Here is a 25,074-nt window from a genome sequence, read left to right on the forward strand (position 1 = left end):
GAGATGCTTAACATGGGACGATGCTGATATGGCCATGTGGATCCCTCTTTAATGTCCGGGATGTTAGCAGTTTAGCGGTAATCCCATAGAACGAATGCAGGGATCTCAAGTCTCCCGGAGGTTCAGGGAGTCTCCCGCTATTAGATAGCGGCTCCCTGACACCCCCATGTGAAACAATATATCCCGGAAAGGTTTACTGATAGCAGAGCAGAGAGATAAGAGAAGTGACAGGACAGAGTTTAGATTACAGGTTGAATTAACCCTTTAGGGTCAAATTGGCTTCTCAAGGAGATCTATATGTTAAAGGCATCCCTTCTTCTGTCTCATTCAGTAGCTCTAGAACTATTGAGAGAGATGTATTTTTTTTAAATACATTTAACCCTTCATTTTAATTATATTATTTACCCCAGTGTTAAATTCACCCCCCTGGATGCTTGTTTTTTCCTACAGTGGGGTAGATAATTACACACAGGATTTTAAAGAATAAACTTCCTGACTCAGACCAAGAGCCGACTCAGCGAGTCAGCAAGTGAATGGAAGCATCCGCGCATGCACATTGCGCAACCTAAGCTTCGGTTCACTTGCTTCTTGTCAGCTCAGCAAATGAACCGTTTCATGTGAAAGATCCGAACTTCCCATCTCTAGTTTACTCGCAGTAAACCTTTCCGGCAACCTGTAGCAGTGTTCCTTTCTCGGCGCGTGCGCACAGTGCAAGAAGAAGCCGATGCCAGCAGTCCGCAACGGCGCATCAGGCTGAGCCTGTGCGCACGCGCGGGATCTCAAAGAGGGAGGGAGGGAGAGGCGGCACTGAGGAGTAGAAGGCGGCGCTGGGCACGAACGGCGATGCGTGCGGCCGGGCACCATGCATACACAGACCTCCCCTGCTTGGGCACCTTAATTCAATGATTGACAGGTTAGTAAAACCAGTTTTTCCGCAGAATAAAGCCACAAATAGCTTTTATAAGGCCACCTTAGAAATCAGAATGCTACCTTGGACATGAGCATAGGTTTAGCTCACAGGGCTTATAGGTGGTGACAGAATCCCTTTAATCATATACATAAATTTGATAATTTGGGGCAGGGTAATGAGCCCAGTCCTCCACACCATAGAGCAAAGTGTGCAGATACTGCATATGTTTGGAAAATGTAATAAAAAGTTTGTGAAAGAAAACCTCCCTGAAATGCGTTTTTGCAGGTTGGGATGTCTGCGAATGGGTTCGTATGCGAGTCACAAGAAATCCAACACTGCTGGATTTCTTGCGACTGGCACAGCGATCTCATTAGTTTTTATGGGATCACCGCTACTCCGCAAAACCAGGCCTAAACAGTTGTCGCTGTACATATCCTTAACGGTATGTCTACAGGGTGATTTTTGGGGGCAAAGCGTCTCGCTCCCAAGTATTGCAGTGTACCAGGGCTGCCATAGAAATGAATGGGGTGGCAGTGCATTTTTGCTGCATCCGCAACGTACAAATTGTAAAAAATAAAATATCCAATTATTTTTATTTTTTGTGTTTCATGTGTCACGCCGTGTCCCCATTCATCCTATGGCAGCCCCGCTACACTGAGATCTTTGATCGCGGCCAGAATCGCTGCGTATACGTACCCTTATATTTAGGGGTGCACCGAAATTCCGGCAGCCGAAAATATCGGCCGAAAATGCACCTAATCCACTTCGGCCGATATTGTTACATATCGGCCGAAAATATGGGGTGTGGGATTTGTCACCCACCATCTGCGGGCGGGCGCCGGGCGGGCGGTTTACTTTGTCACTGCATCTTTATTTTACCTTACAATCGTGAGGCTCCAGTAACAACTCTGCAGGCAGAGCGGAGGCCGGCGTAACGTCACTTACTCACGTGACGCGCCTGCTCCGCCTCCTTCATTCATAAAGTGGGCGGAGCAGGTGCGTCACGTGAGTAAGTGACGTTACGCCGCCCTCCGCTCTGCCTGCAGAGTTGTTACTGGAGCGTCACGATTGTAAGGTAAAATAAAGATGCAGTGAGTGATGCTGTGAGCAGCAGGGCCGGGGCTGTTATGGGTAGGGGGATCGGTCTATGGCACTGCTATGGGGAGGGGGGATCTGTGCACTGCTATGGGGAGGGGGGATCTGTGCGCTGTTATGGGGAGGGGGATCTGTGCACTGTTATGGGGAAAGGGATCTGTGCACTGTTATGGGGAAAGGGATCTGTGCACTGTTATGGGGAAAGGGATCTGTGCACTGTTATGGGGAAAGGGATCTGTGCACTGTTATGGGGAAAGGGATCTGTGCACTGTTATGGGGAAAGGGATCTGTGCACTGTTATGGGGAAAGGGATCTGTGCACTGTTATGGGGAAAGGGATCTGTGCACTGTTATGGGGAAAGGGATCTGTGCACTGTTATGGGGAAAGGGATCTGTGCACTGTTATGGGGAAAGGGATCTGTGCACTGTTATGGGGAAAGGGATCTGTGCACTGTTATGGGGAAAGGGATCTGTGCACTGTTATGGGGAAAGGGATCTGTGCACTGTTATGGGGAAAGGGATCTGTGCACTGTTATGGGGAAAGGGATCTGTGCACTGTTATGGGGAAAGGGATCTGTGCACTGTTATGGGGAAAGGGATCTGTGCACTGTTATGGGGAAAGGGATCTGTGCACTGTTATGGGGAAAGGGATCTGTGCACTGTTATGGGGAAAGGTATCTGTGCACTGTTATGGGGAAAGGGATCTGTGCACTGTTATGGGGAAAGGGATCTGTGCACTGTTATGGGGAAAGGGATCTGTGCACTGTTATGGGGAAAGGGATCTGTGCACTGTTATGGGGAAAGGGATCTGTGCACTGTTATGGGGAAAGGGATCTGTGCACTGTTATGGGGAAAGGGATCTGTGCACTGTTATGGGGAAAGGGATCTGTGCACTGTTATGGGGAAAGGGATCTGTGCACTGTTATGGGGAAAGGGATCTGTGCACTGTTATGGGGAAAGGGATCTGTGCACTGTTATGGGGAAAGGGATCTGTGCACTGTTATGGGGAAAGGGATCTGTGCACTGTTATGGGGAAAGGGATCTGTGCACTGTTATGGGGAAAGGGATCTGTGCACTGTTATGGGGAAAGGGATCTGTGCACTGTTATGGGGAAAGGGATCTGTGCACTGTTATGGGGAAAGGGATCTGTGCACTGTTATGGGGAAAGGGATCTGTGCACTGTTATGGGGAAAGGGATCTGTGCACTGTTATGGGGAAAGGGATCTGTGCACTGTTATGGGGAAAGGGATCTGTGCACTGTTATGGGGAAAGGGATCTGTGCACTGTTATGGGGAAAGGGATCTGTGCACTGTTATGGGGAAAGGGATCTGTGCACTGTTATGGGGAAAGGGATCTGTGCACTGTTATGGGGAAAGGGATCTGTGCACTGTTATGGGGAAAGGGATCTGTGCACTGTTATGGGGAAAGGGATCTGTGCACTGTTATGGGGAAAGGGATCTGTGCACTGTTATGGGGAAAGGGATCTGTGCACTGTTATGGGGAAAGGGATCTGTGCACTGTTATGGGGAAAGGGATCTGTGCACTGTTATGGGGAAAGGGATCTGTGCACTGTTATGGGGAAAGGGATCTGTGCACTGTTATGGGGAAAGGGATCTGTGCACTGTTATGGGGAAAGGGATCTGTGCACTGTTATGGGGAAAGGGATCTGTGCACTGTTATGGGGAAAGGGATCTGTGCACTGTTATGGGGAAAGGGATCTGTGCACTGTTATGGGGAAAGGGATCTGTGCACTGTTATGGGGAAAGGGATCTGTGCACTGTTATGGGGAAAGGGATCTGTGCACTGTTATGCCCATAACAGTGCACAGATCCCCCTCTCCATAACAGCGCCACCCACAGATCCCCCTCTCCATAACAGCGCCACCCACAGATCCCCCTCTCCATAACAGCGCCACCCACAGATCCCCCTCTCCATAACAGCGCCACCCACAGATCCCCCTCTCCATAACAGCGCCACCCACAGATCCCCCTCTCCATAACAGCGCCACCCACAGATCCCCCTCTCCATAACAGCGCCACCCACAGATCCCCCTCTCCATAACAGCGCCACCCACAGATGAATTTCATTCATGAAAAAGAATTATTAATAAAATCATTAAAAAAAAAGTATTTTAAAAGTATTTGGGCAAAAAGGCAGTTTCGGTTTCGGTTTTCGGTCAAGGGCATCCTGAATTTTCGGTTTCGGTTTCGGACCAGAATTTTCATTTCGGTGCACCCCTACTTATATTGGTTCTGGGAGAGGATATTTCAGGCAGACAGCTGTGCTGCAGAGGAGGGTGACGCCTGCAGCGGACACACCTGTTAAACTAACTCGCTCACTCTGTACATAATGGGCGGTTAATTTCCGACATGCCAAGGCCATTGCTTGGGCTAGAAATTAAAACGATTTGTGTACTTCAAGATAACCGCGAGAGAATGTAAATTGCTGAGGAATGTTGACTCATCCAGTCCATGCCAGGCTTTCTCCATGAATCTCAAGGCTTGTCCTTCAGCTAAGAAGGTTGTTCCCAGCAAATTGTCATTTTCTATATACATTTACTTTTATGAATCAGTTAGTCGAAATGAGGTTCAGGACTCCCTCGCCCTGGACCCCCCTCCAGGAGACAAAATGGTGAACTGCTCTTTACACGGGACTGCTGTTGTGGTAGCCTCAATCCGTCTTCTTATGTCAAGAATTTCTCCGCCATGTACCACACCATCTTCCATTCGGCAACCGATTTGTGGGAAAGGGATGGCAGGCGGAGGCCTCCCTCTGCAAATAAGCTGTTTGCAAGGGGTGCGAGGATCCGAATCCAGGACGTTCAGGTAATCACTGCATCTCTGACAACCCTCTAGCTATCTCTGACAACCCCAATGAATAACAATCCGACCATATTACAGTATGCTAAGCCACAACCACCTGAGGCCCCTTGTCAGTGACGTCCCCCTCTGGCCAAATAGGCTAGGGGCAACTGCTATAAGGTATGCATAGGTAGCAGTGGCACCCAGGCACTGTTTGATTTATTTTTTGTTTTTTTTAAGGCAGCCCAGAGGCTGATCCACCATATACGAAGACCCTAGCATTATTAATGACATATGGTACGGTAGGTTGGAGGTCTTGGGGCTATTCCAGATTTTGCATTGAGGCCCAGGAGCTTTAAATTACACATCTGTTAATAAAGCTTGTAAACCCTGCAAGCTACAAAAAGTCATGTAGACATGTACTATAAACCACAGGTCGTATTACACTGGCATGGCGCCCTGGTTATCTGCTGCCAGTTATGCGCGCGCTTCATTTGCTTTGATGCACTTCACTAGCGGCATAATGTCCGAGAAAGTGAACTGGATATCTACGAGTAGTAGAAGCACTGAGAAGAGGAAGTAAAAACCAAAGACAGTCTTTACATAGCTGTGGCCACATCTTTTTGTGCAATTTTCTGCTGTTTTGTTACCTCCAGAGCAGACTTCACAATTCTGTTTCAGGCTATTTGTATTTACTGGAGTGAACACGCACATCTCTTTTTACACAAATAACTAATAACAGAGCCATAATGGCTATGCCAAATACAGTACTGAACCCGTGCACTTACTATATAGTGGGGTTCATCAGGTTTCCATTGGGGTTGCTTAGATGTTCTTTCATGAGTCTGTAAAACTTAATGTAGCGCAGCATGAGAAGGAGCTATAAGACTTGTAATCCAGGGTAGGTATAAGAAAAGTTGGTGTTTTCACATAGCAGAGCCCAAGGTTAATGTCTGTGAATGCCGATCACTGACTGTGGTCATTTGTGACCATGGCATCTAAGGTGTCTTTCCCTGGGAGTGCTGCCCACCTGGGCCCTGAACAGCTCTTCTGCGTGGCGATTGGGAGAGCAGTTTGCTCCTTCTGATAGCCTTGGATCCTTCAGAGGCTATCACAGCAGTAGTTCCTATGGAGGCCTGCAGGTGGCAGGGCTCGGTAGGAACATAATGGAACTCCGATAGGCTGCAATGGTAATTCATTTAAGTCTATGGGAGAAGCAATCCAACAATAATTTGTTAAAGTCCCCTCAGAGGACTTAAAATAAAAAATAAAACCCAAAACGCCCATACTATTAAAATATAAACATATTTATCCCGTACAATGAATGCCATAACTGAGGGAAAAAAAATGCCCGTTTCCCCCCTTTGCCTATGACAGCACCCTTGGATAGCGTCCGCCCCCTCCTCAGGACAGGAAACGCAACTACTTTAAAGGAGGTACCAACCTCCCTCACGCCAGTTCTGTTTCCTGTCCTAAGGGACAGAATTTGGATTCACAACCACGCCAAGGAGAGCTGCGGGCGCCCTATGTGAGTACTTATGAGGAGGGCCTACCCGGCGGCATAAGTCTTCTTAGGAAGCCGCTGCAGAGCCTGGACCTCTGACTCTTTCCCCCCGCTCAGGTCCCTTCTCCGTCGGGAGGTTTTACAGGTCTCCTGGACACGCGGACCTCTGTGGCCATGTTCGGCTGCCGGCGTCTGTCGTCACTTCCGGTTGCTGGCGCTGACGTCGCTTACGGTTTCGGCAGCAGGAGGAAGCAAAATGCTGTAGACCGGAAGTGGGGGAAGCCGGTGCGTGCCCGGCAGAGTTTAAGTTCAGCCAGCTCACACTGCTAGCTGGAGAAGAAGCTAGCAGTATCTGTCTCCATTTTTTGCTGACTAGAGAGTGAGATCATGGAACAGACGCAGCGAGCAGAACCCACTGAGACCACCAGTGAATCTTCGGTACCGTGGTGGTATAAGAGGGGTGAATACCCCAAAATCTCTATATAGCTTAAGTTTCTTATAAGGCTATTTTTATATTTAGGTTTCCAAGGAGAGTAGAAGGGTTTCCAGATCTAAAGACAAAGGGTGTGCTATTTGTAAGAAAAAGTTACCCTCAGGCTGGGGAAAACCTATTTGTCAAGTCTGCGTAGGCAAGCTACTAGAGGATGAGGCCCCATCTCTTATGACAAGCCTAAAGCAGATGATCCGGGCTGAAGTTAAGGAGTCGGTGAGGGAGTTGGTTAATAGCCTCCTGGAGAATCGCCCCAGCACCTCTGCAGCTCCTTCTATTCTCCCCTCCGACGACCAGGAACTGTTGTCAGGATTGGAGGAAGAGGGAGAAAGACCATCATCGGATGAATCCTTTGATGATCATTTAGCGGGAAAGCCACTTTTTCAGGCCGAAAATATTAGCTCTCAGCATAGTGAGAGCCGCCATGGGGATGGATAATTGTAAAGAGGCACAGTCTGTTAGAGACTCCATGTTTGAAGGTCTGGGTCCTAGAAAGATTAAGGGTGGAGTAGACCAGATAGAATTTTTTATTTTTTTTATTCCCTCTGCCTTAAAACTTAAATACCCGTTTGATGAGGATGTTTCGGCCTATTGGGACAGAGCCCCAAAATTGGATGCCCCAGTTGCCAAAATTTCCAGAAAAGCAGCCCTTCCCTTTTGAGGACTCTGGTTCCCTGAAAGATCCCATGGATAGAAGGGCTCAGATTTATTTGAAAAAGAGCTGGGAGGCTACGGCGGGTGCCTTTAAACCTGCCATTGCGGCCACCTCTATTGCAAGATCCCTGAATATATGGATGAAAGAATTAGAAGCTCATATTAAGGAGGGAACCCCTAGAGATGAGTTGCTTTCCTCCTTTCCAACCATATTTAATGCCATTGATTTCCTTGCGGATGCTTCTGTTGACTCTTTAAAATTCTCTGCTTCCGCCCTTTCTAATTCGGCTCGTAGAGCCATCTGGTTAAAGGACTGGAAGGGTGACTCATCCTCCAAAGCAAAATTATGTGCAATACCTTGTCAGGAAGAGTTCTTATTTGGGCCTGTCTTGGATGACCTGCTAGAGAAGGCTTCGGACAAGAAGAAGGGCTTCCCGTCAACTAACCAGCAGTCTCATAAGAGACCTTTTCGCCCTCAGCCAAATAGAAATAGTTATAGGAGGCGAGATGTATCCAGGCAGATTTCAAGTAATACTAGAATATCCAAGGGTTATCTTTTTTCTGGTGCAGAGGCCTCAAAAAAGCAGCAACTATGACGCCAGAGCCCCGATAGGAGGTCGGCTCTCTCTCTTTACAGAACATTGGAAGAAAATATTAAACAGCCCTTGGATAATCTCCATCCTATCGGAGGGCTACAAAATAAATTTTCTGAGAATGCCGCCAGAAAGATTCGTTATAACAGACTATCGATCCAGTCCCCAAAGACAAGCGGCCTTGTTTTCAGAAGTATCTTCCCTATTAGAAAATAACCTTTTTTTTTTTTTTTTTTTTTTAATTCTTTATTTCTACTCTAATAAAGTTACACTATGTTGACTCACACACAGCGAAAAGGTAAAGTCGGAACCAGGCCGACAAAATAAACATGGAAACATGGAATACAATCCAACATCTATACATCAATCTCCTATGCCTATGTAAGACATGCATTCCACGATGGTACTTGCGTATAACGATTTATATGGCATATAGCAAACAAAACCAAGAGGGCCAGACCTAATATGGCCTCAGCCTGGAAACAATAATAAGACTAACAGCAGATATGGGGGGAGACAGGACAGAACCACAAAGGGAAAGTAGGGAGACAAAGGGATAAAAATGTAGAGGGCGTGAGTGAAACAAACGGGGGAGCTACAGACGACACTATCAAGCCAACAAGGATTGATACTCCAAAGAGTCTTGAAAGACGAACCAAGGGGTCCAGGTAGCAACAAAAGCTCTGTTACTACATTTTAGAGAAGCTGTGAGTTCCTCCATTCTCCGTATCTCTTCAACTTTCTGAATCCACATCCCTGCGGATGGTGGAGAGGAGGATTTCCACTTCGCCGGGATACAGGACCTAGCTGCTACAACCAGGTGGCGCAGGCAGGAGTGCCGGAATAGGCTCAATGGTAAATCCGAGAAAAAAAGTAAAAAGAACCCTGGTGTGTTAGGAATGGGAAAGGAGAAGATAGATGCTAGGGCCTTATGAATTGATTCCCAGAAAGGCTTGATTTTGTCACACTGCCAGAAAATATGTAGAAGAGAACCCTGGTGAGAGTCGCATTGCCAGCACAAGGGAGACGCCGTCTGGAACATTCTCTGGAGACTGGTTGGGACGTAATACCATCTCGATAGCAATTTGTAACTGGCCTCCTGATACTTACTGGCAATGGAGGATTTGTGAGCTAGTTGGAGAATTTTAAACCACTGGTTGGAGGAGATGTCTCTTTGCAAGTCCTGAGCCCACCTGGCAGAGTATGAAGGGTGAAAGTCTGATCCTGGCATCACCAACGCCTTGTAGAGTTCTGAGAGGGAGTGGCGGTAAAGTCCTGAACCTATGCATGTCTTTTCAAAAGGAGTAAGAGCTCTATCAAAGCCCGGGGAGGAAGGGATAGAGGAAAGGAAGTGGTGTAACTGTCTGGTTCTCCATGGACCTAAAAGACAGGGATCAGGCTGTCCTAACAGTTCTGAGTGCGTGAACCACCTACCCAAGGTTCTAAAGAATGGTGCACAACACTTGCCACTCAATCTCCATTGTACAAACGGGCCCTCCGAGCTACCCGCCGGGAAGTCAGGATGCCCCAGGACAGGAAACAATGGGGAAGGCGTTGGGGAGATTGTAGCGATTTGTTGTTACTTACAGAATTGAGTTAGGGTAGGGCCTATGATAGGATGAGAGAAAAGAGCACTAGGAACTTTCCTGTCTGTCCATGGCAGAAGAGCCAGTGGGGTCCGGGATGAGAATTGCTCAATGGAGATCCATTGTTTGAACGGGGTGTGTCGGCACCAGTCTACAACCCGTTGGAACATAGAGTCAGCATAATATTTCCTTAGGTCAGGAATCCCCAAACCCCCCCCTTTCTTTTGGTACATGTAGTAAGGATCTAGACAGCCTAGAACTCTTCCCCGCCCAGATAAATTTAAAGAGGTCACGGTGTGCGGTAGTAAAGAAACTAGCCGGAATGTGGATGGGGAGGGTCTGGAACAGGTATAATAGGCACGGAAGGACATTCATCTTAAAAATGGCACACCTGCCAAACCAAGTATAGAGGCCTTTGGACCATCTCTTAAGGTCTTCTCTAATCCGACTCAGGAGGGGGGTGTAGTTCCTGGAGAACAGTTTCCTTAGATCCTTGGGAATCATCGTGCCCAAGTATTTAATGGCACCTGTCGTCCAACGGAAAGGTAAGGAGCCCGCCAATTCGGCTTCAAGGGAAGTCGGAATGGAAACATTAAGCGCTTCAGGTTTCTGTAAGTTAATTTTCAGATTGGACAAGTTGTTAAACTCTTTGAATTCCTCAATTAGGTTGGGGAAGGTGATCCGGGGTTTGGTGATCATAAACAGCAGATCATCAGCATAAGCTGCTATCTTAAATTCCTGTCCTCCCACCACCAAACCCGAGAACTCAGGGTTTCTCCTGATAGTCCTCAGAAGGGGTTCTAACGTGAGGATAAAAATTAAGGGGGATAGAGGACAACCCTGACGCATGCCGTTTCTTATCTCAAAGGGGAGGCGAGAGAACACCATTAACCTTTGTGGCTGCCGAGGGGGAGGAGTATAGAGAGCGGATCCATGCTAATAGAGAGCCCTCCACACCCACATGGTTTAGTACTGCAAATAACCAGGGCCATCCCACCCTATCAAACGCCTTTTCGGCGTCCGTGGATAGGAGACATAGGCAGGGGCGTTGAATCTTGGCAAGATGGACCAAGTTCAAAACTTTCGTGGTATTGTCTCTCGCCTCCCTTGAGGGGATGAAGCCAACCTGATCTGTATGTATAAGGTCCGACAGGAAAGGGGTTAAACGTGTGGCTAAAACTTTTGTGAATAGCTTAATGTCCACATTAAGTAACCATATGGACCGGTAACTAGCACATGCGTTCAGGTCCTTACCTTCCTTTATGGATAATTGTAATGTGTGCATGTGACATATCCTTAGGGAGGGGGTCCCCGGAACTTAGTTTATTCAGAGCGTTTGTAAGAGGTGTCTGCAGAAGGGGGAGGAATCTCTTGTAATAAGAGGCCGGGAGGCCATCAGGGCCTGGTGCTTTACTAGGCTGCATCGACTTCAGAGCCTCCCCAATCTCATCAGCGGTAAACGAGCTATTCAGACCTTCGAGAGCCCCACTTGGCAATTTGGGTAGACCTGCCCTTAATAGATAGGAACTCATGGATGAGTTCAGGGACGGGCTCACTTGGCTAGACTGAGGGAGATTATATAGGTTCTGATAAAAGTGGGCAAACGCTTCTGTAATGGAGTCTGGGTTGTTCAGCACCGGACCCCATGGGGGGGCAATGCGAGGGACGTAGTTCCTAGCCCTTTGTTCACATAAAGATCTGGCTAGAAGTCTGCCACATTTATTACCATATTCAAAAAAGTGCCTTCTACCCTGTGAGAGGAGAAATTTCGTACGGGTATCCAGTTTACAAACCGGATTCCAAAAAAGTTGGGACACTATACAAATCGTGAACAAAAACTGAATGCAATGATGTGGAGGTGCCAACTTCTAATATTTTATTCAGAATAGAACATAAATCACGGAACAAAAGTTTAAACTGAGAAAATGTTCCATTTTAAGGGAAAAATATGTTGAATCAGAATTTCATGGTGTCAACAAATCCCCAAAAAGTTGGGACAAGGCCATTTTCACCACTGTGTGGCATCTCCCCTTCTTACAACACTCAACAGACGTCTGGGGACCGAGGAGACCAGTTTCTCAAGTTTAGAAATAGGAATGCTCTCCCATTCTTGTCTAATACAGGCCTCTAACTGTTCAATCGTATTGGGCCTTCTTTGTTGCACCTTCCTCTTTATGATGCGCCAAATGTTCTCTATAGGTGAAAGATCTGGACTGCAGACTGGCCATTTCAGTACCCGGATCCTTCTCCTACGCAGCCATGATGTTGTGATTGATGCAGAATGTGGTCTGGCATTATCTTGTTGAAAAATGCAGGGTCTTCCCTGAAAGAGATGACGTCTGGATGGGAGCATATGTTGTTCTAGAACCTGAATATATTTTTCTGCATTGATGGTGCCTTTCCAGACATGCAAGCTGCCCTATGCCACACGCACTCATGCAACCCTATACCATCAGAGATGCAGGCTTCTGAACTGAGCGTTGATAACAACTTGGGTTGTCCTTGTCCTCTTTGGTCCGGATGACATGGCATCCCAGATTTCCAAAAAGAACTTCGAATCGTGACTCGTCTGACCACAGAACAGTCTTCCATTTTGCCACACTCCATTTTAAATGATCCCTGGCCCAGTGAAAACGCCTGAGCTTGTGGATCTTGCTTAGAAATGGCTTCTTTGCACTGTAGATTTTACAGTGGATTGTGTTCACTGACAATGGTTTCTGGAAGTATTCCTGAGCCCATTCTGTGATTTCCTTTACAGTAGCATTCCTGTTTGTGGTGCAGTGTCGTTTAAGGGCCCCGAGATCACGGGCATCCAGTATGGTTTTACGGCCTTGACCCTTACGCACAGAGATTGTTCCAGATTCTCTGAATCTTTGGGTGATGTTATGCACAGTTGATGATGATAGATGCAAAGTCTTTGCAATTTTTCGCTGGGTAACACCTTTCTGATATTGCTCCACTGTCTTTCTGTGCAACATTGTGGGAATTGGTGATCCTCTATCCATCTTGGCTTCTGAGAGACACTGCCACTCTGAGAAGCTCTTTTTATACCCAATCATGTTGCCAATTGACCTAATTAGTGTTAATTGGTCTTCCAGCTGTTCGTTATGCTCAAATTTACTTTTTCCAGCCTCTTATTGCTACTTGTCCCAACTTTTTTGGGATTTGTTGACACCGTGAAAATTGGAATCAACGTATTTTTCCTTTAAAATGATACATTTACTCGGATTAAACGTTTGATCTGTCATCTACGTTCTATTACAAATAAAATATTGACATTTGCCACCTCCACATCATTGCATTCAGTTTTTATTCACAATTTGTTTAGTGTCCCAACTTTTTTTCGAATCCGGTTTGTATCTTTAAGCTTGCATCTTGCCAGTAAAAGTGCTGCGCGAACCGATTGCGCATGAGAACGTTTGTGGACCTGTTCCAGTTCGGAAATTTCCTTTAAAATCTGGGATATTTCCAATGCCCTCTCCTTCTTACGCCGAGCCCCATGTCTGATGAACTCCCCTCTTATCACACACTTGTGTGCCGCCCATACCATGAGAGGGGAGGCATTATCAACCAGGTTTTCCTCAAAATAGTGGGAAAGAGCCGAGTTAATATCTTGCGAAACTTCCAGATCCTGGAGTAGAGACTCATTAAAACGCCACCGCCAGGTCTTGGGAGAAGGAAGAGGGGATTTCAAAGAGACGTGCAGCATGGCGTGGTCCGAGAAAGTGATTGGGTCAATTGAGGAAGAGGCAATGAGAGGGACTGCCGAATGTCTAAGCAGGAAATAGTCCAATCTGGAGTAAACATCCCTAGGGTTGGAATAAAATGTGAAATCCCTAGCCTCTGGATTAATCACTCGCCACACATCCACCAGCTGATGAGAATGAAGGAGGCCCCTAGTGCGACGAATGTAAGAGTAGGGTAGGTGAGAAGAGCCCTTCGAAACATCTACCAGTGGGTCCAGGGCAACATTAAGATCCCCACCTACCAGAAGCATGCCTTCCGCAAAATTATCCAATTTTGACAAAATTCCAGTTAAGGCTCTCAATTGTTTCGTATAGGGTAAGTACACGTTGGCCAAAGTACACCTGGCCCCCTAGTTTACCCTTAACAAACAAGAATCTGCCAGTATCATCAGAGCTGGAATCCAGGAACTCCCAAGGGGCGGATCTAGCAATGAGGATACTCACACCTCTCGATTTAGAATCACTATAGCAGCTGTGGTAGGCGTCAGGATACCGGGGAGAGCTAAATTTCGGCATAGTATCTCTGCGGAAGTGAGTCTCCTGAATGAAGGCAATCTGTACCTTTTTACTCCACAAGAGCCGGAGAATGGAGGAATGTTTCTCAGGAGTATTCAATCCATTGGCGTTAATGGACGCAAAAGTGATCTCCGACATGGTCTGAGCCTGTAGAAAACAAGAGACAGAGAAGAGGTAATAGGGGGGGAGGGGGAGGGAAAGGGAAAAAACACAAGGGTGGGTAGACAACACTAAAGATTAGAAAAACAAGTGCAAATACGCCTGAAGGGCGAAATATCGAAACCGGCTAATCCAGTTCAGATAAAAACCAATTTAAACAAAAAAAAACTGTGGAAAAAGCAATCCACTATGCGACTCTTGGTAAACCTAGAACGAGCCAACCGAGACTCAATGACCTAGTGGGGGTGAAGAAGAGCACTCAATAAGGCTGCCCTTTCCCCTGGCCCTGGGATTTATGCAACAACAATACAAATTAAGGGAGGAGGTACAGAGGACAGGCTGCCGCCCATGAGATATGGAAAGCAAGCAGCATGAGCGCCTAGGCAGCACTCTGTCCCCTGCATCTCCCCCCAACTGGCACAATATCAAGTATTGTGGGTCAAAAAGTGGGAGTTGTAGACAACCCATAGAATCTGGAGCTTTTCATACTGAGGACAGTCCCCTATCCAGGAGAGTGTGGAACTGGAGGACGGACTTGACGAGGACCAGTATTCAGACGTGGGGGAGGTCCCCCTGCTGGAGAGGAAAAAACTGGAACATCAAGCCAGTCCGGTAGGGAGATGAGTGCGCAGTCCAGGAACTGACTAAGCTCACCCGCCTGGTCTGGAGAATGTAATGCAAATGTGGATCCATTCTTGCAGATTATTAGGTGAAAAGGGTGGCCCCAGCATTTGTGACAATTTGCAGGAGGGGTTTGAGAGTACGCCTCATAAGCAAGGTTCTCCTGGACACGTCAGGGAGGATTTGGATCTGACGTCCGCTGAATGAGACAGGACCTTGTCTCCATGCTCTTTGCCAAAGTTCCTCTTTTTCTCTGAAGAAGTGAACTCTGCATAGGACATCACGAGGAGCAGAATTCTCCGAACGTCTAGGGCCTAGAACCCTATGTACTCTGTCTAGCTCAATTTCAGATTCTTCAGATCTGTCAAGGAGAGAATTGAATATTGCAGACACCGCCTTCCTTAGATCTGCGGACGTGACCTCCTCAGGGATCCCACGGATTTTAATGTTATTACGCCTGCCCCTGTTTTCTTGGTCATCCATCTGTAATAACAGGTGTCTGTTTAAGACCTGCTGCGATGAGATAATCTTTTCCACACTCGTCAGGCGGGCATGTAGCTCAGACAAAATTTGGACTTGCGAGGTCACTTTGGAAATGGCTGTTAAGTCCGCTTTGACTTCAGCGATAGCCTGATTGTGTTTAGTCTCGACCCTCTGTATGATCACCTCCAGGTCTGCCTTAGTTGGTAGCATACTTAATAGTGACCAAATGTCCTTCAATTTGGGACGTTTAGCAGGTCTGCCATGTGAGGAGGAGGTAGAGGACGAGTCCCCTGATGAATCAGATGCGGCTGAGGGGTGGAAAATGGCCGGAGTGGAGGGGAGATCTAGTGAGTGAGTCTGGGAAGGCCGCTCATCTCTAATCACAGCCTGTGTGCAGCTTTGGGCCTGTAAATCAGGTGCATGTGGCCGGGACCCCTGTGAGGCGTTGAGATCACCCGACTGTGGGACTGGAGGTTCTGGGTGACCGGAATGGTGCATCTGGGCTGGCAAGGTGCCGGCTGTTGGCCTAGGTGGAGTTTCGCAGCGTGTCTCACTCACCGGGATTGGAACGGAGGTCCCGCCAGAGTCCATGAGCCCGGGAGTGGACGCCGAGGGTTGCGTGCGTGGATCTCCTCCGGTTGTGGCGAGAGGTAAGTGGGCCGGCTGCTGTGTGGCCTGCTTGTTGAAGTTCAGCAAGCCCTCCTGCATGGTATGAACCTCCACCTCCTGTGGTCCATCCGTCGCCATCTTGGGCCATGCGGCTGCTTGAACATAGGATTTCCTGCCTGGCTCGTATGTGTGGCCTACGGGTGTGGAAGTCACTGCAGGCCAGTCCGAAGACAGTGAGAGCGGTGATGGTGAGTCCGCTTGTGTCTGTACTGGGCCGCTAACCCCCAGATTCAGGGAAGCGACCGGCGGCGCAGCTCCTTCCTCCATCGGCGCCATCTTGGTGGGGGCCGGCGCGGGTGCCGGCGTAGCCGTGAAATACCTCGCAATGTGAGGTTCCGAGGTCATGAATGTGGACCCGCGGCGACCCGAACGTCTGACCATGGTGTTCGGCCAGTAGCATCCGAATTGTTGCTAGTTATCTCAGGTAAAAAAGCCAAGGGTCCGGGAGCTCTGAAATGTGCGTGTTCACGGCTGCATTCTCAGGCCACGCCCCCAAAAATAACGTTCTTTTAGAAGTCTCAATGCAGGAAAGAGCAAAGGGGTTTTACTCAAAAAAAAAGCCAAATGGCACCTACCGTACGATAATAAACTTAAAACTTCTTAACAAGTATCTAGTGTACAAGACATTTTGTATGGAAACAATCAGATTGGTGATATTAAATCTGTTTCCAGACTGTTTTATGGCATCCCTGGATCTCAGGGATGCATACTATCACGTCCCCATACATCTCAATTATCAGAGATACTTAAGAGTAGCGGTTCAGTTGCAGGACAAAATCCTTCATGTACAATTTCGGGCTCTTCCCTTCGGGTATCTCAAGCCCCCAGAATATTCACAAAGATTGTGGCAGAAATGATGGCCCATCTGAGAGAGAGATCTGGTCGTTATCCCATATCTAGACAACTTTCTCCTTCTGACATCAAATCGGCTAGAACAACAAATTTCATGGTTCAGGAAGGTATTAGACAGGTTAGGTTGGGACCTGAACATAGAGAAGTCCAGCCTAGTGACAAGTCAAGTGTGTACCTTTTTGGCGATGTCCCTAGACTCCAGAACGCAGATGTGTTTTTTTTCCCCTTGACAAAGCTTGCCTCATCAGATCCCGGGTTCAGTGGCTTTCCTCTCGCCAATCAGGGTCTCTGAGGGAGGCCATGTCAGTCTTAGGTCTCATGACTGCGGCTATTCCTGGAGTGGAGTGGGCTGAATTCCACTCGAGACCTCTCCAACAACAAATTCTGGAAATGTGGGACAAAAAATTCTTTGTCCCTAGACTCCGAGATTCATTTATCACCCCAGACGCTCTTCCTCGCTGGAGTGGTGGATGAACCTGTTAAACCTTCAGGGAGGTGTTCACTGGCAGAGACAAAATGTCTTATTCCTGACCACAGATGCAAGCCCTTTCAGTTGGGGGGCTTACATAGAATCTCTCCTCCTGCAGGGTCAGTGGAATCAGGAGATCCAGGTCCATTCTCACAATTTCAGGGAATTAAACGCTATCTTAATGGCCCTGAGCGAGAGTCTTCAGCTAATAAAAGGCAGAAATGTTCAGGTTTACTCAATTTCCACAAGAAGGATGGAGAAAGAAGCTTAGACCTAGTACTCTCAAAGTACACATTTCAGCCTTGAGTGCTCTGTTTGAGTTCAGGCTGGCTGAGCATCCCTGGATAAAAAGATTTATTACGGCGATCTCTAAATTAGACCCAGTACAAAAGGTTAGAGTTCCTCCATGGGATCTAAATCTAGTTCTGTCCGCCCTTATGTCAGAACCCTTTGAGTCCATTAAAGAGATCTCCATAAAGGTCTTAACATTGAAGTTAGCCTTTTTACTAACCGTTACATCAGCTAGGAGAGTAAGTGAAATCTCAGCCTTCTCTATGGAAAAGCCATATTTAAACATTTTGGAAGATCGGGTGATTATTTCACCGGATCTTTCCTTCCTTCCTAAGGTGTCTTCTTCCTTTCATCGCTCTCAGGATATCATCTTGCCTTCTTTTTGTGCCTCTCTAAAAAAAATTAATAATCAGAATTCCATTGTTTAGATGTCAGGAGATGTTTATTACAGTACTTGGAGATCTTCCTCTAAGCTCCTCATTTCTTTTCAAGGCAAGAAAAAAGGTTCGGCTGCTTCCTCACAAACTATAGCCAGATGGATAAGACAGGCTATTCTGTTAGCTTATTCGTCCAAGGGGGTTCCCCCGCCGACGGGATTTGGTGCCCATCCTACCAGAGCGGTCTCTACGTCCTGGGCAGAGAGAGCCTCTGCCTCCATTGACCAAATTTGTAAGGCTGCCACCTGGAGTTCTCCCCACACGTTTTTCGGGCATTACAGGCTTCAGTTACCTTCTCAAGAGGGTCTAGTATTTGGATGTAAAGTCCTTCAGGCAGTTGTCCCTCCCTAATCTGATCTTGCTTATAGATCCAAGGGTGCTGTCATAGGGGAGGGGGGGGGGGGGAATATATGTGATTACACTTACCGGTAATCTTTTTTCCTTGAGCCTATGACAGCACCTGCTTAATTCCCTTCCCCAAAAAAATGAAAATAAAAATGTGATATATATAGGTTTCTTATTGGTATGAGATGTTTGTTTCCTTAGTTCTTGAAATAGTACTGGTGTGAGGGAGGTTGGTACCTCCTTTTAAAGTGGTTGTGTTTCCTGTTTCCTCACCTGAGGAGGGGGCGGACGCTATCCAAGGGTGCTGGCATAGGCTCAAGGAAAAAAGATTACCGGTCAAGTGCAATCACATATTTCACCACTTTTTTCAGTCCTTCACCTCCTATAAATAGAAATGTATGAAACATGTTCAAAAAATCATACACACTCCAAAATAGTATCGATAAAATGTACAGATTGCCCTGCAAAAAAAAAAACAGTACTTAGCTAGATATCTATATAAAGTTATGGAGGTAAGATTATTATTTTTTTCCAAATCTTTTTTAAAACGCAAGAAAAACTATATAAATGTGGTACCGCTGTAATTGTACTGTATCATAATGTATCTACGGTATATCACAATTTACTTTTGTCGTAGAGTACTTTATTTATTTTTTCCGACATCTCGAAATATGAGACATGTACGTATGAGTCCATGGCAATGGCTGCTTGTCTTACTTCATGTTCAGGGGCCTCTTAACAGTCTTTCTTATTTTCTAGGTGATGGAACGATGACTTTACATTACCCACGATGAAACCTTCACAGTAGACTTTTTTATTTCCCAGCCCGAGAAGCCCAAAAACAACAATGACAAACTTTAAGAGGCTGGTGTTGGGCCAGCGCTTCATCCACTGGAAACTCGCTGCAGCGACTCTTATTTTTATGGGATTTGTGTTTTTAATCCAAAAAGAAGTAGTTGACCGAGAGATGGACGAGCTGACGAGACAAGGAGGGGCTCACGTCAAAAAAAAGAAAATGTTGGACATGATGATTGATGCTGTGAATAATTTTAAAGACTCTGTGCCAAAAATGCAGATTAATGCCCCTGAAAAACAGAAGGACCCTGATGGCAAAAGGCCTTGTCTACCCGGGTACTACACCGCAGCAGAGCTGAGGCCTTACCTGGAGCGGCCACCCCTGGACCCTCATGCCCCCGGAGCATCTGGAAAACCATTCACACCGGATAAACTCAGCCCCGAGGAAAAGAAAGAAATGGAAGAAGGAGAAAAGAAACATTGTTTTAATTTATTTGCTAGTGATAGGATTTCACTTCACCGAGACCTAGGACCTGACACCAGGCCCCCCGAGTATGTGTTTCTCGCAATTTTTTCATAAGTCTGTATATTAATAAAGGTTTTGTCAAATCTTTTAGTTAGAAGGATCTCTTGAAAATAAGATGAGAACAGAGTGCCCGCTGCTGGGACACTCGACTCCGTCCTGCAAGGGCACCTTTAAAGGGGTTGTCCTCTTTCCTATATTGATGACCTATCCTTGGAATAGGTCATCAATATCAGATTGGTGGGGGTCCAACTCTTGACACCCCCACCGATCAGCTGTTCGGAGAGACTGCAGCGCTCTTGGCTGACCATAGACCATCAATATGGGAAAAGCGGACAACCCCTTTAAAGAGTTTCTCTAGCATGTGTTTGGTTTTCCTGCAGCGCTCCTGCAGGCCAGCCAAAGCATTACAGATCTTTTTGAAATCAATGGGCTGTCTGTGTAAAGCATGGATGTGCTGTGTCCTACAGAGCAAAATGCTCTTTGTATTAAAAATGAAGAAACCGGATCCGGAACTAAGACCATTGTAATCCAATGGGCGCCGGATTAGTCCGAAAAAAAACGGATCCACTAGTTTTTTGTGCCGGACCCAGTTTATTCAGTTTCCCATGCCTCACACAAAAACACTACTTGCAGCCATTTTGTGTCCAGCATGGGAACGCAACAAACTGGTGATCCGTTTTGATTTGTTCAGTTTTGTCCCCTTTGACAATGAATGGGAACAAAACTGAAGCGTTGTGCTCCGATTTTGAGAGCCTGTGCCAGATCTCAAAACCCAGAAAGGAAACCGCAGATGTAAAAGTAGCCTTAAAGAAACCCCTGAAGGAAAGTGAATTAATTTTTTATTTATTTTGTATTATAGTATTAATTTTTTAAATTGACTATGTTGATTCTATTAAATAGGACCTGTCGCTTCAACTGACATATCTGTTTTACTAACTATTTGCATTCACCATGTAATAACGATTCTGGAACATCTATTCTATTGACTCTATGTTGTGCCATTTCCTTATTATTCCTGCTAGAAGTGATGAATGAATTGCTAGAAGTTTGCAGTGAAGGTCCAGATGGGTGTTATCAGTTTGAGGTGTGTCCCTGCACATTCCTACATCATCCAATTAGTGCTGACAGACTATACAAGGACACCACCCATCTGGACCTACATTGCAAACTAGTAATTCATTCATAACTTCTTGCAGGAATGAACAAAATAGAGTCATAATAATAGATGTCCCCGAATGGTTATTACATAGGGGCTGCAAGTAGTTACTAAAACAGACCTGTCAGGAGAGGTGACAGCTCCTCTATAACTATTCACCTCTTTTACCTTCTTAAAGGTGCATTGAGCAAAAGTTCAAGAGGTGCCCTCCACTGCCCACGACAAGCATCATAATTGTGTTCCACAATGAAGCCTGGTCCACATTGCTTCGCACAGTATACAGCGTCATGTATACATCCCCTGCCATTCTTCTGAAGGAGATTATAATGGTGGACGACGCAAGTATAGATGGTAAGCTGGGAAGAGTGGCGGTTGAAGAAATTAATGAAAATTAACAGTTCCGGCGCACCTACATAGTCCATCCTCATTCAGAACCACATTGAGAATTCTGCTAGATTCTTATTGGCATTGACTTTACAATTTGCTGCTGGTTATGTGTCTGTGCACCGTACAGTTTACATTGATGTAGGTAAAATATTTCATGAATGATCCCTATGTTCACAAGTGTCATCTGCAATGTGCTCCCCATTGATCTCCAGAATTAACCCTGGTGTCCTCCACATTGTGCGTTCCCCCCAGTGCTAGCCAGAACGTATCCCAGTCTCCACTGACACTGCAGTCCTCTCACCCCCCTTGTAACATGGAAGTGAGGCTCAGGTGTAACTTCCAACAGGTGGGGGCGTACATCCTACCTAGCAAAAACTATGATCCCATCCATTAACATGAAGTTGGCTTGTTGCTTTTCTGGAATGGCTTCGTCATGGTAAGTGGGGAAAGGAAGAACACTAAATAAACAAACTACAACAGTAACACAGACTAGGCTCCAAAGCTAGTGAGGCGGGGAATGGTAACCTCCTACTTATTCCTGAGCCTCTCCCTGACTGCTGACAGTATGAGCTAATCCTGATGGTGGAAGAACTCATACACCGGAACCTAAGACCTGCTCAAACTGTCACAAACCCTAAATTAGGGAGCTGGGATGAGACTTGCCGGGACCTTTCACCGTGAAGGGACCAGCGTGTCCCTGAGACCTAGACACAACACACACACACAAAGTTAGAAACAGGAGGACTTGGCTTGAGATGAGTAAGAAGCAGGAGAACCTCTAACAACCAGCTTAGAACTCCAGAAGGAAATAACAACCGCAAGGTCTGCAGTGAGAGGCGGGCTTAAATAGAGCCACTAAACAGCAAATAAGCAGAACCTGTGGAGAGGTGAGATCCTGCCAACAACAGACAGCAAGGTAAGAACAGAAAGACCTGTCAGACTCACGTGCTGCAAGTCTATCTGATCTTCTCAGACCTCTCACAGGGCAGTCAGTGACAGGCTTTCTACAAGAGTGGAAGTTTCTGCCCAATCATTTAGGCGAGCGTTTGTGAAGTCAGACTCTGATGTTCATCACAAAGGTGTTGGATGGGATTGAGGTCAGGGCTCTGTAGACTAGTCAAGTGCTTCCACGCCAAGCTCACCCAACCATACCTTTATGGACCTTGATTTGTGCACTGGGACACAGTCATGCTGGAACACAAAAGGGTCTTCTCCAAGCTGTCTCCACAAAGTTGGAAGCTTATGATTGTCCAAAACGTCTTAGTATGCTCTTCACAAGAACTAAGGGGCTTAGGCTAACCCCTGATAAACAACACCATAGCATTATTCCTCCACCAAACTGACACCTTGCATAATGACATGGTTAGGTGAGTTTGGTGTGGAAGCACTTGAGTGGTCTACACAAAGCCATGAGCTCACGCCCATCCAACACCTTTGGCATGAACTAAAACAGAGATTGCGAACATCAATGTTTGACCTCACAAAATGATCTTCTGAATGGTCGGGCAACATTTCCTACAGACACTTTCCAAAATCTAGCAAAAAGCCTTCCTAGAAGTGTAGAAGCTGTTTTAGCTGCAAAGGGGGCACCAACTCCATATTGATGCCTATGGATTTAGAATGATATGTTGTAGAAGCTCCTGTAGGTGTAATGTGTACTGTCCGTATAATGTTGGTAAGAAACGCAGACTCCTTTGACGTGCATTATATGTAAATTATATCAAACCCTACTATTTTGTTGGCATTTAATGAAGAAATCTAAAGTTTACAGCCATAAATTTGTACTTTATGTATTTTTCAGAATACTTAAAGGATAAGCTGGATGAGTACGTAAAGCCGTTTCAGATAGTGAAGGTGGTCCGACAGAGGGAAAGAAAAGGACTGATCTCCGCTCGTTTGCTCGGTGCTTCAGTAGCAACGGGTGACACTTTGACATTTTTGGATGCACATTGTAAGTAATGGTGGTAACTGGTTATAGGACATGAGATGATGTACCCTCCCCCCACCTGTAAATGAAAGGAGGGTCTCTAGGGCCCCCTTTACTGAGGCTCCAGTGTCTCCTTTTTTCCATTGGTATTTATCTGATTGTAGTCTGAGTGTAAAGCATAAGGGAGGAACCGAGGCCAGTAGTATGTCCATTTTGCTGCACTACAGCGTAGTCACCGATCGTTACTCTGCTAGAAGCCATGTTTTTATATGGAAGATACTTGTCTATTTGAGGCCAGGTGTATCAGTTAAATGATGACCGCTTGATGTGACGTCAAACAGATTTGATGAACCTGTGACCTTACAGTTTACATATGGCCTCAGGTATATTACTCTGAAGTTAAGGGGTCTTAAATAACATGGACTATATATTTGTAGCTCAGTTGCCCAACGCCTTTCCCTTGACCTTGATCGGTGGCTCTAGCGTTTGATGACATTGTTGTCATCGCCTTGAACAAATGTATCACGCTTGGTACTTTCCTTGCTGTGGCAATGGCCTCATAGATGGCTAGTGCATGAGCAGTCCGCCTGTAAAGGAGAATGCTGCGCCTGCGCCATTTATTCCTGGAGCCATCAATCACGGACAAGGGGCCTTATATTTATATTGGTATTATGCCTTCACGATATTATCCTCAGGAAAAGGGATACACACAGAGTCAAAAGAATAGATGATTATCAAGTGGGGGAATCAAATCCAAAGTACAGACATGTTGGGAGACGTTACCTGCTACAGGGTAGCGAAGTGGATATGTAAACATTGAATAGGCTGCAGCTCTTGCCCAAGTGCTGTGGGCCCTTCAGGCTGGTGATTGTGCCGAAAGTTGGACCTTCACCAATCTGATATTGATGGTCTATTAATATTGTGAAGCTGGAATACCCATTTATCCCAGTAGAAAAACAGTGTGCAGTTAGTGCTCTCCCTTTATAAAGAGATATATGGGTACAGAATATTGTCCCTAATAACAAATGGGATTATAGAAGGTAAAGAACTTTGTAGGAACGGTGACCCTGCTGTTTATGCATAGGTATGGAAAGAACAAGGCCTATGCTTGCCCTGGTGCTATTATAAACCTGTCTTATAATGGTCAGGGGATCGACCCAGCACTAGCTGTATGTAGGTTTATAGCCTCACATTACTAGTGGATATTCTCTTTGTTTCCTGTACACAACCATTTTAGGAATTTATTGCAGAGAACCTGTAATCTAAGACTCAGCATCTCCATTAAAATCCCATAATGGCACATACTGAAAGTACAAAAAGTTAATTATAAGGATAAAATTGGCACAATAAGCTGAAAATAGCGTGCCGCAAACTGACGACCACCCGGCTTGTACACAGTGAAAAATGCGCACTTTTTATTACATGTACTAATTCTCCTGTATGTTCCTAGGTGAGTGTTTCTATGGTTGGCTGGAGACCTTGCTGGCAAGAATTGCAGAGAATTATACCGCTGTCGTCAGTCCAGATATTGTCACCATTGACCTCAATACTTTTGAGTTTAACAACCCGTCACCATACGGAAACAATCGCAACCGGGGGAACTTTGATTGGGGCTTGGGATTTGGATGGGAAACCGTCCCGAGTTTGGAGAACAAGAAAAGGAAAGATGAGACTTACCCAATAAAGTAAGATGATAAGACCATATACAATATGCATCAGTAAGGCTAAGCTTGAGTTATTCTGGTCGGTCCGGTGCTAAAAATTCGACTTCTTAAGGTGATTGACAACCTATAGTTTGTCATACGTCTTTCCAAGACTTCTGCTTGGCAAGTTTTTCTGGTTTTGCAATGATGCATCCCTGGTTCCGTTATTGTGCAGCTTTGTATTTCAGGCTACTGGAAGAAGGAAGAGCTGTAACAGTGCACAAACTGGTTGTCAGTCAGACAACTTTCTTAGAGGCAGAGGAGGTCAATATTCTTCTCTCACCTACCATCTGCACTGGGTCTAGGGGGCTCCCCAGGATGGAGCTGGCCCTGCCCTTAACTATCATACTTGAGCGATCA

The 25,074-nt window shown here is 46.2% G+C and overlaps 1 protein-coding gene across 2 annotated transcripts in view; it reads left to right on the plus strand.

Moving 5' to 3' along the window:
* The window catches only part of LOC121008154 (polypeptide N-acetylgalactosaminyltransferase 3-like), a 235,943-nt gene that overhangs the window by 185,421 nt on the left and 25,448 nt on the right, over positions 1-25,074 (plus strand). For both annotated transcript variants that reach the window (XM_040440528.1, XM_040440527.1), the window contains exons 2-5: positions 18,980-19,567; positions 20,876-21,048; positions 22,886-23,035; positions 24,462-24,696. In XM_040440528.1, coding sequence (XP_040296462.1) covers positions 19,068-19,567; positions 20,876-21,048; positions 22,886-23,035; positions 24,462-24,696 — 1,058 coding nt within the window. In that variant the 5' untranslated portion in view covers positions 18,980-19,067. The remainder of the gene's footprint in view (positions 1-18,979; positions 19,568-20,875; positions 21,049-22,885; positions 23,036-24,461; positions 24,697-25,074) is intronic.

The sequence above is a fragment of the Bufo bufo genome, chromosome 7 (assembly GCF_905171765.1).
Source record: "Bufo bufo chromosome 7, aBufBuf1.1, whole genome shotgun sequence".
Lineage (NCBI taxonomy): Eukaryota > Metazoa > Chordata > Amphibia > Anura > Bufonidae > Bufo > Bufo bufo.